General features: G+C 41.9%; 1 protein-coding gene across 1 annotated transcript in view; it reads left to right on the forward strand.

The window, feature by feature from the left end:
• The window catches only part of ankmy2a (ankyrin repeat and MYND domain containing 2a), a 34,561-nt gene extending 20,294 nt beyond the window's left edge, over positions 1–14,267 (forward strand). Inside the window, exons 3-10 of the mRNA XM_007899705.2 lie at positions 2,917–3,055; positions 3,518–3,616; positions 4,348–4,508; positions 6,191–6,405; positions 8,799–8,934; positions 9,552–9,680; positions 10,134–10,269; positions 13,171–14,267. Of these exons, the coding sequence (XP_007897896.1) occupies positions 2,917–3,055; positions 3,518–3,616; positions 4,348–4,508; positions 6,191–6,405; positions 8,799–8,934; positions 9,552–9,680; positions 10,134–10,269; positions 13,171–13,385 (1,230 nt within the window). The 3' untranslated portion in view covers positions 13,386–14,267. The remainder of the gene's footprint in view (positions 1–2,916; positions 3,056–3,517; positions 3,617–4,347; positions 4,509–6,190; positions 6,406–8,798; positions 8,935–9,551; positions 9,681–10,133; positions 10,270–13,170) is intronic.
• The last annotated feature ends 741 nt before the right edge of the window (positions 14,268–15,008 follow it).

The raw sequence follows: 15,008 nt of genomic DNA on the forward strand, positions 1-15,008 counted from the left end.
TTGACCCAGCTTGTCTTTGTGCTCATATAATCTATAAGTGCAAGCTCCGTGTACCAGCTGCAAACATCTGCCATTCCAAAAGGAGGCAAGTCACTGCACAACTTGCTGACTCAAGAATTAAGGAGATCAATTAAAATTAAATGACAACTTGCATTCATATAGCGCCTTTCACGCGGGACAGCGTCTTGGAGCGCTTGTGATGGAGCCTGATGCTGAGCTGGGGGGGTGGGGAGGTGGGGGGGCGGTGTGGAAGTGACCGGATCACCATGATTATTATTATCCTTTTGCTATTGATTTGTTTAGACTATTTTGATGCACTGTCTTGGGTATCTATGAAATGCTGGCAGTCATGGACTGCTTTCTCCCTTTTACTGGCATTGACACAATAATCCCCTCTCATAGTCATGTAACGATTGGTGAATAGAATAGTTGCCTCTTCTCCCCACCTGCTTGAGGGACGAGGCAAAAAGTGATTGACATACTCAGTCATCCACAATATTTCTCATATTCCCTGCCTGTTAAAGGTCAAGGTGTCTAGGCAACTTGAGTCTTAGCAAGGCAATATCAGCATATTTCTTTTAAAGAGATAGCAATTTGCATTGCTTGACTAGTAGTTTTGATCTTCAGTGGTTTCAGCGGATAAAAGCCCAATCTACTATAACGTGCATACAGACCAAAAGGCTGTAGGTTCAGCCTATAGCTAATCTCAACTGGGATAGGGGGGAGTTTAGGGGGGAGGTTACAATTGTCAGTGCATCCCTGTGCTTGGGGAGGCAAAATTAGCTCACAATTATTATCTAGTGATCCTTGTTGCTCAAAAGACAACATACCAGGAAATCTTGAGTATTAATCTAAAAGTCAAAATGCTAACTCTCGGTCTCCCTCTTCTGTTCTACAATACATCCCAGACTAAAATATGTAGATCACCAGATCTACAACGCGGATTAACACTGCATTAAAAGATGTCCTGCCTGCCAGCATTTGATAAGTTCATCAGAATAGTCACACAAATCAATAAATAAAAAGGATAATAATAATCACAGCAGTGGACATGACACAAACGGCCTTTCATGCAATGAGAACCTCTAAGGAAACATGCTTCTTCCTTGAGTAATTTGGAAAACATTTAGTGAGCCAAGTACTAAAAGTATAATTTTAATAGGCAATATCCCTCTACCATCAAGTATTTTACTCCTACGTACAGCATGCTGAATAATACAGTACTGTATTGAGATTTCCACCTTGTAACATTCACCAAGGTTATAAGGAGAAAGTAGACATAGATGATAAAATAGTCTCTGATTGATCATGTGCTAATTTTACAGAAATGTGATCTGAATAGGGTAGATGATTATGGCTGAATAATGCATTGATGGATTGATATTGTGATTTTTTTTAATAAAGTGCTTTATGGATCCAAAGGACATTTCAGAGCTTTTTCTTAGAAATGTTACCCATGATTCAGCTTCTCCGTATGGGGACTAAATGGCCATGACTTGGTGATTGTAGATGATCTGTGTAAGGAAATTGAGGGGAAAAAAAACCAGCTTGTATGATTAATCTTAAAGCTAATAATTGATAATATAAAATGATTCACTTCAGGATCTGAGCCAATGGTTGTTTTTGCTTGAAATTCTGCACTGAGCCTGTGATGCTTTCACAACATAATGCAGCATCTGGTCTGGAGACTTTGTCCCTCTCCTCTAATTGTTCTTCTACACTATTCAGTAATACTTTGCCCACAAAATATTACAGTGTATTCTGTGAAGTGCTTTGAGACGTCTCAAAGATGTACGTGCACACCTTAAAGCAAAACTGCCAAACGACATATTCCCAATAAGATGAGCGCCATCTGATTCGTAGTCTCTGTCTGGATCATAGTTGAGCGCAGCTAAATGGAGTCACCTCTGTTGCTGGGTGTCATTTTGCCATGTTCTTGCATGCCGTGTTCTTCCTTCTGCTCAGCTCACATCAACCACGTCCCTGTCTAATCTGCCCACCATTGGTGAGTGAGCTATCAGCCATTCTACCCCTGCTCTCTGGATCGTCATCCTGGAGTCCCTCTGCCTCACCTATCCCTCCCCACTTTTAAAGCTCATCTTAAGACCTATCTTTTTGACTGCACTTTCGGTCCCCTTTTCCTTCGCCCCCCCCCACCCCTCCTGGATGCCTGTCACCTATGTACAATGGTTCAAAGATCGTCCTGGGGTGAAAGGCGTCATATAGAGCAGATGTAATAATAATAATAATCCTTCGATTTCATATAGCGCCTTAATAGGTCGTTAAAACGTCTCAAAGTGCTTCACAGAACATACAGTAAAGTGAATTGACTGTATATTTTGTAGGTGAAATGTGGCAGCACACAGCAGGGTACCACAAATAGTGGTGCATTCAGTAACCAAATTATAGTTAATATATATTTTTTTGAAGGGATTATGACCCCCGGAAAGCGATCCACCAATTGACTAACAACCGGGCGTGTGTGTGTGGAGTGAGGAAACTTACCTAAGGTTTCGCCCTGACTCATCCAGGAATCGAACCCATGTCCTCTCGCTTGTGAGCCGAGCGGCCTAACCACTGAGCTACAGGACTTGGTGGTAAATTGCTGTTACTGGCATTTAACAGAGTGGCAATTTATAATCAAAATCGGTAAAATGGAGCAACTGTAAATGCTTCTCAACTTCAAAGATAAATTGTGTTGGAGCAAAGTTCCCACAAGTCAGTGATGTACTTCTGGTTATTAAGGAATTCCTTTAGAAATTGCTGCATGTGATCTGGCCAACCACAGTATATCTGTAATTATAAAAATAGGGATTCTGTAGAATTGAATGTTCTGTTTTGTTTATATGTGTCGAATGTTTTGTTAAAGCCTAGAACTACCCTTAATTCAATACTTTGTGCTTAATTATTTTGCAGCACGGAATGACTCCTCTGATGCATGCGGCATATAAAGGAAAAGCTGAAATGTGCAAGCTGCTGCTGCAACACGGAGCTGATGTGAATTGCAACGAGCATGAGCATGGTTACACGGCTCTTATGTTTGCTGGGCTTTCAGGTAACCTGCTTATTTGCATTCAAATCACTGTATCTTTTTTCATAATTCACAACTGTGCAGTCAAATCTGAGGTGGTATAAATTACTAAAGGAGAAGAGAGAATAACATTGTGACTACTTCCAAGCAACTGCTTTTGTGGGTGATTTTGTTGTCTGACCAACCTACTTAGTTCATCAATGGGACTTGGAAGATCTCTGCTTGCACTGACCCAGAATTCTTCCCACTGAACTTATAAACCTTCAAACCTAGTCTTTAGTGGGTAGGGTAGGGCCAGTTGGACCAAAAAGTTGGAAGCTTAGCAGCATCTCGGGTTGTTTCAAACTGGTTTAATTTCCGCTCTACTCTAATGCCTTGGCTTCTGTCATTGCTCATCTCTTTTCCATTGAATGTTTAGTGAGCAATGTGCTTAATTGGAGGAGCATTATTTATCTCTATTTAATATTTTAAAAATCCTCTGTACAGGTAGCAAAGACATAACCAGAATGATGTTGGAAGCAGGTGCTGAAACGGATGTTGTAAACTCAGTTGGACGAACTGCAGCACAGATGGCGGCCTTTGTTGGTAAGCTTCAGAGAGTAGTCTTTGATGTGATGTAGCCGGCTATGTTTCTCTTTTTTTTAAAAAAAAGCTATTAACTTTTACTTCTGCGGTACATGTGACCTCATCCTACAGCTATACTTCACAGAAACACTTTGATGCTGCTTAATGTGATCGTATCAGGTCGAGAGGTTATGTATTTTTTCTCTTTTGTAATAGGTACATCCACTTGGACTGTGACCTGTTCCCCGTTCAAGTTATTGAATTCTCAAAACCTTTCCGCTGCATAAATCAGTCTTGAGAACAATCAATCCATCTTAGTAAGCGCTGAGTTAAAATGAACACTACTTTAATGAATATTCTATGACTATTTGAAAATATGGTGACCCTGTTATCACGCACCTCAGTTGAAAGGCGTTTTCTTATATTGAGGGATAAGACTATATGTGGACTGCCTGTACCGACCGGGCCTGTGAAGGAGGCATGGCTGATATCATGTGCTCATGTGGACATCAGCGGTGACCTGATGAGCTCTAGGTGGGACAAGACTATGTGTTCAAAGATCTGACCTGGGGTCTGAACCCACAATTGACTCGGAGGCGAGAGTGCTACCAACTAAGCCAGATGACACAGAAGTTGTTAAAGTAAACATAGCGGTATTGGGTAACTTATCACTCAATATGATGTTCAGAAAAGTATAAATGGTTCTGTGGTTAAAAGTGTTAAAATATAATTTTCAAATCTTTCTTCATTAGGTCAGCACGACTGCGTAACCATTATCAACAACTTCTTTTCCCGGGAACGACTGGACTACTACACAAAACCACAAGGCCTCGACAAAGAGCCCAAGCTCCCAGTCAAATTAGCAGGACCCTTGCACAAAATCATCACAACAACAAACCTGCACCCTGTCAGGGTTAGTAATCTACGTTGAACACACATGGACTGGGCAGCAAGATTCCTAAAAAGTTTGAAACTTCTTAAACTGATAATACGGAAGCTTTTCCGCATTTTACAAATGTTTAGTTCCTCTCTTCCCCTGTCCACAGCTGTCACACTGTTCCCCAAGTTCGGAGGATGGTGTTTGCCAGCTCCCAGACCCTATCTTAACTGCTGTTGATCCAGTCACTAAGAGGTGCCTAATAACAGGGTTTAGTAAAGAACACATTTGAGTTCTATTATTCCACAGCCGTGTGTTGGATGTCAATCACAACAACAACAACTTGGATTTATATAGCGCCCTCCACCCCGGTCGGCGTCTCGGAGCGCTTCACAGTAACAGATCCTGGGGCCGAGCCAGGGGGAGGGGGAGGAAGGTAACCAAAGGCGCGGTCGAAAAGAAAGGTCTTCAGCCGAGACCTGAAAATAGGAAGAGGGGTCGAGGCGAAGGGAATGAGGAAGGGAGTTCCAGAGCCTCGGGGCGTAGTGGCTGAAGGCACAGCCACCGAGGGTGGAGCGGAGGACTCGGGGGACAAGTAGGAGGCCAGACCCGGAGGAACGAAGGCAACGGGCACTGTTTTGAGGAGAGAGGTCAGAGAGGTAGGGGGGTGCAGAGGAGTGGAGGGATTTGAAGACAAGGGTGAGGATCTTGAAGTCGATCCTCTCTGGGACAGGCAGCCAGTGCAGTCTGGCAAGGACTGGGGAAATCAGGAAGCGGAGTTTGGTGCGGGTGAGAGCGCGTGCGGCAGAGTTTTGGATAATCTGGATTTTATGGATGGTAGTGGAGGGGAGGCCAGCTAGGAGGGCATTTGAGTAGTCCAGCCGAGCGGTGACAAAGGCATGGACCAGGGTTTCAGCGGCTGATGGTATTAGTAGATAGAATTTGAATGCCGGACTGTGCTGATATTTGCTGGTCTCAGCAAGGGCTGCATGGGGAGGCTAAATTGGCCTCTGGATGAGGTGTGGGAGGAGAGTGAGAGGGGTCGGGGTGTGAGAGTAACCAGCTAGGGTTTCAGCTCCTGGTTCCTGTTGAGCCTCTACTTGCTGTGTGTTTACATAGCAGCTAAGTGGGAAAGTCAGGCTTGGCTTTGATGCCCTGTTCAGTTGACTGGTCTTCCAGGACTCATGGCCAAAGATCACAAATCAACAATGGCTCCATGGGCAACATCCCAGAGAACAACCAGTGCCTGTGGAACCACATCCCAACTAGAGCAGGCCGGGCAGGAAGCAGAGAAGCACAATGCCAGTGGGAAGAAAATTAGGAAAACAATTGGACACTAAATTGATTTTTTAAAAAATGTTGTAAAGCAAATGCACTGGCATTCGAGCTTGAATTGTAGATCTGCAACCAATTCAATTTTAAACGTACTTCTGTAATTAAACAAAATTGCATTATTTTTGGAATGAAGAAGAATGCAATAAGGCAATACATTCTGGTCATTTCAATTTAGCTGTGTTCATTTCAAACTCCCAAACTGATTATGATTAATCCAAGCATGTTTCATACACACTTTGATTATGATATTCTTGTATGTGATATCGGATATCATATACAATGAGTTCAAGAAACGTACGTGTATTAATTATAATCGTTTGTCAGAAAATCACCTTTTGTAATTTGAGGTAATAATGTTCTTTTGTGTTTTGTGGTGTTTACAGATTATACTTCTGATTAAGGAGAACCCTTTGCTGGCAGAAGTTGATGCGTTGGGCAAATGCTACAAGATATTGGACCTTATATGTGAGAAATGTATGAAACAGAGGGAAATCAATGAAGTGCTGGCCATGAAGATGCACTACCTCAGCTACATCTTCCAGAAGTGTATCAGCTTCTTAAAGGAACAAGAAGATAAACTCGATGGACTCATTAAGAGGTGAGCAGCTGCGTTAGTGGCAATTGTGAGTTCAGAAACCAAGGCTCCCTTTTAAATTTCGATTGAGATGATGATCTCACCAAATCTGCAAACCTGTGCAATTTAAAATTTTGGTTCACATTGCAACTGACCAATTTTGAAATATTATTTTAACAACAATTTGCACTTTTAGAGCACCTTTATTATGTAGGAGAACATCTCAAAGTACTTTATAAAGATGGACTGGGAGCCCAAGCTGAGAGTTGGGGTGGTCAAAAGTGCAATCAAAGTTTGTTTAGTATTCTGCAAATAAGATGGTGATTTATGTAGCACTCATAAACCGAGATCCATCTTAATGATGTAGTGCTACATTGATTTAGAATGGTATATTGTAGACATGGTGCTATTTTAGTGACCTGAGAAGGGTGAATGGCTTAGAACATTGTGGTCCAACAGGTAGTGAACGTCCCTTCCTCCCTAGTGAACGTCCTCTTAGGGCAACGACATGAGCTGGTGGTTGGGAGGACGCACTGCAAAGAGCCTTTACTCTCCCTCTCTTCCCCCTCTCTCTGCCCCCTTCTCTATCGCCCCCCTCGGCTTCCCCAACTCTCTCTCCCAGGCCCTGGTCACTATCTGCAGCGGTAGGAGCCGAGCTTTGGTTGCTAAGGATGTGGTTGGTAAGAGACCCGCTTGCATTCCTGACAGACTGCAGCAAAGGCTCTGTGCGCTGTGTCCCCCCAACCGCCAGCTCCTGCCACTGCCCTGGGAGGACGTTCACCAGGGAGGGAGGGAGCGGAATTTGGAATGATCTCGGGCACGATGCGGCCCGCGGACCTTTCTCAAATAGGGAATTCGGCCCAATGCAGCCAAAAAGTTGCACCACACTGACTTAGGGGGATCATTATTTCTGATTCCAAGTGTGGTGTTCAACTGACTGTACTATCTGGGATGGTAGCTAATCATGTAGTCAAAGGCGTGGTTCCTAGGAGGGTTAAGTTCCATCCAAGACATTTCTTTTTCTTAGCATTTTAGAATGTGCAAAGTTTGGTCAAATCTTAAATTCAGCCTTAAATTTTGAAGCTGTAGATTCTTTTATGAATGACAGAAAACTCTTCAAAATTAAAATTCGAGTTTAAAAATTGTCTAAGGTTTTGCACGCTCTAAAATACTAAGAAAAACAAAGTACTGACCTGCAGGTTATGCACAAAATGCAAATTTTTGATAACTGGTGCCAATTTAGCACCTCAATCACAGAATCATCTGAGTCAAATCTACATACAATCTACATCAAATGGACTAGAGGAGAACCATCACCATCTAAATTGAGTCAAAAGCTTCGGGGATATACTAGGATTTCAATATTATTCTCAGTGGTGAAGTCTTAAGAAATTAAGTTGAACATCACAGATTGTGACCTTCCACTGCCAGTTAATGGGAAGCTGTTTTTTAGTCAACAAATATATCAAAAAGCTGGAAATCCAACAGAATGGACCTGACCTACTGATCTTCACCATTGGGAATGGTTTCAGGCATCCACCTCCAGTCTGTAAATCTCACACGGACTGCAAGTTTGACCCTATTTGGCCCCAAAATTACCTTCAACAACTATATATAAAATGAGATGTCAGCCAGGTTCAGTTGGTAGCACTCTTGCCTCTCGAGTCAGAAGGTTATAGATTCAAGCTCCACGACAGAACTCTGAGATGCTCGGATTAGCTGACACGCCAATGCACTTCTGGGGCTGTGCTGCATTGTTGGAAGTGTCGTCCATCAGTTCAGATGTTAAACCGAGGTCCAGTCTGCCAGTTCAGGTGGATGATAAAGATCCCATGGCATTAGTCAAAAAGGTGTCCTGGACACCAATCCAGCTCCCAGATAAAATTAGTTGCTCACTTTGTGGCTGCTTGTGTGCAAATTGGTGGCTGTGTTCATCTACAAGTACAGTCACTACCCTTTAGAGTAAAATCCTGTGAAGCACTTTGAGACATCTCGACGATTTGTTAAAATGCTATCAGCATATCATTGGGCAAGTTTCCTTACTCCGCACACTTCTGTTTACCAAGCAGTAAGTAGGAATCCAGTTGTTAGTCGATTGGCGGATCGCTTTTCCGGGGGTAATAATTCCTTAAAAAAGTTAATTAACGAGCAAAAAAAAGGTGGTCACTCAATCCACAACTGTTTGTGGGACGCTGCTGCATGCAATTGGCTGCCGGTTTTGCCCACAAAATATACAGTCAATTCACTTCACAGTGTATTCGATGAAGCGCTTTGAGACGTCTTGATGACATAATAAGGCACTTTATCAAATGCAAGTTGTTATTGTTGGTGGTTGTACTGTACTAAAATACATTTGCTATGGATGTCACATAGACTATATTAAGCTTTATTCCTTTTTGCTGTTTTGTTTTTTGCAGCTTACTAAAAGGGCGTGATACTGATGGCTTCCCATATTACCAAGAAAAATTCCTAAGGGAATGTATCCGGAAGTTCCCATGGTGTGAAGCCACACTTCTGCAGCAGCTTGTGAGGAGTATAGCTCCAGTTGAGATTGTAAGCAATCCTATATAATACCTTACAGGTTTTAATTCATTGTTTCGATTATATAGCTGTCTGATTCTTTTCTCATATCACTGAGCCGCTAATTTGGACTGGCTTTATTGTGAATGCAGAGAGATTGGGTCATCTGCAAAATAGAAATTGACTACACTGCTAGCCACATCAGGAGTTATTCTGTTACTATAATACCTCTCTTCTCCGACTCTCACTTCATAACCCAAAGCTGCACCTGTAATAAATTGCAGAGTAAATACCGTTACTTAAGTTCACAGCTGTGCTGCTTAGGAAAAATCATGAACTTGCTTCCCACATGCTCTTACAAGGCCAAAACCCTTTGCCAACATCACAGGTCCACCTCACTCCCTCTTTGGAGCACTGATTTGGACAAATGGACATGTGGCTAGCTGGTTATGTGAATGTGTGGCACTTTCTGTACTTCCAGCTCATAACAGTCTAAAGTTGGACCTCTCGCCATTTATAATTGCGCTCCCCAGCCTGGTTCACAAAGAAGTTAGACACTAATATGTTTTGGCAAATTATCTGCATAAGATTAATCACTTTTATTTCTCTTTCTGCCTCCCCTCCCCCCCATTCCCAAACCAAACAAACAGGGCAGTGATCCGACAGCATTATCTGTACTAACACAGACAATTACTGGCCAGGTCGGCTTTGTGGATGCTGAGTTCTGTACAGCATGTGGCGAGAAGGGAGCAGATAAAAGATGCTCAGTCTGCAAAATGGTAAGTATGTTTGTGTCAGATAGATAGCTGGCAATTATTTAGCTTAATAAAGAACCTAAAAAGCCAAATTTGAAGTTTATTATTCCTGTGGCGATAATTTGTGGAATCCCGTAGTGTAGTGCTTAGTGCTAACTTTACACCATATAAAATACAAATTTGGTCACTCAATCTTCAACTGTTTGTGGGACAAAGTTGTGTGCAATTGGCTGCCGCATTTCTCCCACAAAATACACAGTCAATTCACTTTACATATATTCTGTGAAGCGCTTTGAGACGTCTCAAGAAATGTGATAAAGGCGCTATATCAAATGCAAGTATTTTTATTATTACAATTATTGGTAATTGAAAAGTTGCCTTTATCTCTTTTGAATATTGAAATTCATGAGTGTGGTTTTATAAACTCTTTGCCTGCACCATTGTCTTATAGTAGTTCTTTGCTGTTTGTTGTTTCAGGTAACTTACTGCAACCAGAATTGCCAGAAGATGCACTGGTTCACTCACAAAAAAGTGTGTAAGAAACTGAAAGAGTCGAGAGAGAAGCAAGAAGCCATAGACAGCCAGAGGCAAGAAAACGCAAAGCAGAACAAGGGTTGGTCCATTTAAATAAGATCAAGTTTCATTGATATCCCATTGAAAATTCATTGTTTTATTTTCCTATAGACCTTTTTTGTGTCAATCTTTCTTCTCTCTTTTCTCTCTCCCCCCCTCCCCACCCACCCCCCAGCCTTTCTGTCCTTCAGATGCTGTGAAGGCATCTGCTAGGAAATGTACACCCACAATAACCTTTATGACCACCCATTTCTCTCTATGGGGAAAACACCTTGCCTCTACTTTGTACTCTCTCCGCAGCAGTATGGATGGATTAAGCTGAGGGCAAGCTCTAACATTACTTTTTGAAGATGTGAACACTTGTCAAACATTGATGATTGGCAGATACAAGCTTTGGAGGGGGTGAGGGGAAGGAAGGGAGGGAAGGAGAAGGAATAAAAATCCCTAAGGGGTAGTGTTCCTACCTGACAAGCAGCAGGAAGCATGCCAGATAATGATCACGCTGGCAAACTATAGATTGAGCTGGTTAAACTCCAGCAGTTCTGTCATGCATACTATGTGGTCTTCTTACCAACCTGCATCTACTTTTTGACATTAGGTAAGCAGGGTGCATCCATCCAGGGAGAAAGTACATTCCATTGCAGACATAGAAATGTTCATGCGTTGGTGGCATATGGATGTGGGTCGCTATCTGGTTTGGTTACTCTTCGGCCTGGTAATGGGTTTCTGCTTGTGTCAGGCCCCTGGCTGCACAAACAATTTGTGCATGTGTCTCTGTCTCTCTCTCTTTCTCTCGTCTGACTTTCTCCCTGCCTTAACCCTCGATTGGTTTGTTGAATAAACATTTACGTTCACTGCCGACTCACAGTCATACTGTGCAAGTAAGTGATTGACCTAGTAACCCCGCTCACACGCACAACGTCTTTTTGTTGGTATTTCCCAGTCCCACATTTGTTTCCATATATAAGTAGGCATAATAATAATAATAATCCTTGCATTTGATATAGCGCTTTTCACGTCGGGAGGACATCCCAAAGCGCTTCACAGAACACACTGTAAAGTGAATTGACTGTATATTTGTGGGCGAACGTGGCAGCCAATTGCGCACAGCAATGTCCCACATTATTAGGCGTGTGGAGTAAGGAAACTTGCCCAAGGTTTCGCCCTGCCTGGAATTGAACGCAGGCATGCGGATACACTGAGATATACTGTGGTTAATTGTGACTGGTAATAATAATCCTTGGATTTGATATAGCGCCTTATCGCGTCTTCGAGACATCCCAAACCACTTCATAGGATATGCTGTAAAGTGAATTGACTGTATATTTTGTGGGTGAAAAGTGGCAGCCAATTGCGCACAGCAGTCTCCCACAAATAGTCATGCATTAAGTGACCAAATTATTTTTATATATTACACTATATACAACAATGTCGGGCAATCAGCAGCATCTGAACAAAGAGCCTTTTCCAGCACTGGAAGGGTTTCAAGCTTCAGAGCTCTTATCACCTCTGTCAATAAACAGAAGGCCGTTCAGCCTGTTCTACAACAATAACAATAACTGGCATTTATATAGTGCCCTTCACGCAGGGCAGTGTTTCGGAGTGCTGCTCTGTCAATGAAAGAGGAAGTGCGGGGGCATCTGATTGAGGTGTTTAAAACAATGAAGGGAATCATCAACAAGAACAGCAAATTGCAATTATATCATTTGCGTTTCACATTGGAAGGTCATCCCAAGGCCCTGGAATTGACATTGTAGACAGGAGCTGGCTTTTCTCTCTGGAGACATGATGTTAAATTAGAAGTGAGATCAGGAAATAATACTTTACACATAGAAGGGTGAACGCTAGGGAAGCAGAGTCACATGACATTTGATTACACTGTACTCTTTAACAGCGTACCAAATGTCCGGCTTCTTTATATAGTTGTGTCATTATATTGTCTGGGTGTAGAATAAAATGATCAAGGTGTAACATACAAGCAAGGAAATGAGCAAGTGCCACTCTTCCTTACTGCAAGCAAGTTCAACCCCTGTTTTGAACATCCAGAGGTATTCTGATCATCTGAATATTTTCTCCAGACACCGTGAGATTTCTCTGTGACTATAAACCGCATCAAATGCACTGTAAATCAGGGGCCATAACTCAAAATAATTTAGTTTACTCAAATATCAAAATGTAATTTGTGGTCTTTTACTCCAGGTGTTAGTGTGATTCAGTTGGTAGCATTTTCACCTCTGATTCAGAAGGCTGCGGGGGCAAGACCCACATTGAGACTTTGAGCTCACAATCCAAGCTGACACTCCAAAAGTGTTTCTCCCGGTGTCCTCACCAATAATCTCCCAAGCATAATTGGTCAATCGCCTCGTGGCTGTTTGTGGGACATTGCTCTGTGCAAAATTGGCTGCTGGGTTTGCCTACAAAACAGTCGTTACACTTTACAGTAAATCCTATAAAGCGCTTTGAGACGTCCTCCTGAGTGAAAGTATGCTATTTCAAATACAAGGGTTCTTGTTATATTTTGAATTGATCAATAAATCACATTTTTTTTCATAGATTCATAGAATGTTACGGCACAGAAGGAGGCCATTCGGCCCATCGAGTCTGTGCCGGCTCTTTGACAGAGCAAGCAGCATTGACAACATTTGCAGCATTGACAATTTCCATGAACATTTTCCTATTTCAGAACAATTTTTGTTCTGACTGCTGTTGAGGAGGAAGTAATCAAAGTGACACTGCTGCTCCTAATTATAGTGGGGCAGCATGAAATTTTGAACTTGATTAGAGGTTGCTGCTGAATTTCGTTTACGCAACCACTTTAAAATTGCACCTTCAGTATAGTTAATCTGGTTGGTTTGGATTCAACTTTGGAGAGTTTGTGAAGTGCAGCTGGTGCTTGTAAATGCATTTTTTAAAAAACAAATACTCTGCTTACTTTAAACAGAAGAAAATACGCCCGTTTCCCAAAGTGAGTTGGGTGAGCCTGGGATTGTGCAAGAAACTAGCAAATATTCTGTTTCCCTACCGCCAAGCTCTGAAGCCAACCTGGGAGCTGATGGTGTCGGGACAAAGGAAACAGCAGAAACTAAAGTAACTTCCACAACTCCACGTGACGGGGACTCCAGTCCATCTGTAAACAAATGTTCAGCTGAGGAATAAAGATGATCTAATGCGGCCCTGGCTTTGCTCCAGCTACTCCCTGTATGTGAAACATTTAATCCAACCTACATTCATCAACAAGGTCAACTCTCCCACTGAACAACGGTGGCAGAGGATCATATTGTATTTATTGTGCACTAAAGGAATTAGTTGCTCTGATCTTGCATGGTTCAACCCCGTCACAGTCTGTACCAAAGCAACCTGCTGTCCTTGAGCAAGGAGCAGTGCCAGCCAAGCAGGACTAGCATGCGTGTATGTGTGTATGTGAGTGATCAGTGGGATTTACTTTCAACCATACTTAATTCATTTAACTGCATCTGGAGCAGATGGAACATTAACTGCTTAGGGCGCAATGCTGTAAATGGCTGTGCTGAAACTCAGTTCAGAGCAACTAATATCCTTCTTAATTTTCTTTTGTGATGCACATTATTGAAACAAAAAAAGGGATATTGCCTGCTGGAAATACCAGGAAGTTAAAGCAAATGGAAATCTAGAATGTTAAGTAAATTAGCTGGAGAATGAAGGTTTGTTTCCCTGTCTGATGGTAAAAGGCTGCTCAGTTGCCCAATCCCAGGGAAGATTTAAACAGTGTGAGCAATTTGGCTCTATTCTGTATCATGAAAGTTGATGGCATTTTGGCTACATAGCTTATTTTTTCACTATTTTCTCAAAAAAAAGTACTTGTTTTTCCCTACTCATGGTTTTATCAGTGGATGTATTGCAAATCAGCAAAATAGATTAAAGGAATTGCCAACAAATACTGCTTATATCCAGTGCTGAATGTATGTTATTGATCAATATGGAACATTTTTTTTAGTGTGAATGTTCTTTCTCCTCCCCCTTCCCTCACCTTGAATAAAACGATATACTGCTTGACTGGTATTTTGCTTATAATTGTATTAGTACAGCAAGCTTAAGTCTTTCAGAATTTTCTCCACTGCTCCAGCTGCTAGGATTATGTTTTATCTATAAACAATACACAGCCAGTACTGTATTCCAGGAACTCGATTGTGAATTAATATGGCAGTAAAACACTTTCATCTGCAAACATTATATAATATTTCTGACAATTCAACATCAAAACATTATAATGTGTATTACTGATGTCCAAAGTACATCTAGCACTGTAGGACATCACTGACATCCACCATATAATAATCCTTGCATTATATATAGTGCCTTTCATGTCAGGAGGGTACACAGGATTTATTGTAAAGTGTACTGACTGTACATTTTAATCATAATTAGAAGAATAATGTTTGCATTCAGTAGATATACAGTAAAGTGGATTGACTGTATTTTGTGGGTGAATGCGGCAGCCAGTTAATGCACAGCAATGTCCCACAAACAGCCTTGGCGTGAGTGACCAGTTTTATTTGGGGGATTGTTGGCCAAGACATCGGGAGAAACTCCCTTCTCTTTTCAAATTTTGCCATGAGATTTTTAACATCCACCTGAACGGCCTATCAGGACCTCGGTTTAACGTTTCATCCGAAGGAAGAATATAAGTTCTGCCCCAGGAGAACTTGTTAATCAAACTGAATGGGTAGAGGGTGGACTACCTCTACATCATCCCATTCCCCTGCTCTTTCCCCACATCTTTGAATATTTTTCTTTGGCTAT

The sequence above is a fragment of the Callorhinchus milii genome, unplaced genomic scaffold, assembly GCF_018977255.1.
Source record: "Callorhinchus milii isolate IMCB2004 unplaced genomic scaffold, IMCB_Cmil_1.0 Scaffold2, whole genome shotgun sequence".
NCBI lineage: Eukaryota > Metazoa > Chordata > Chondrichthyes > Chimaeriformes > Callorhinchidae > Callorhinchus > Callorhinchus milii.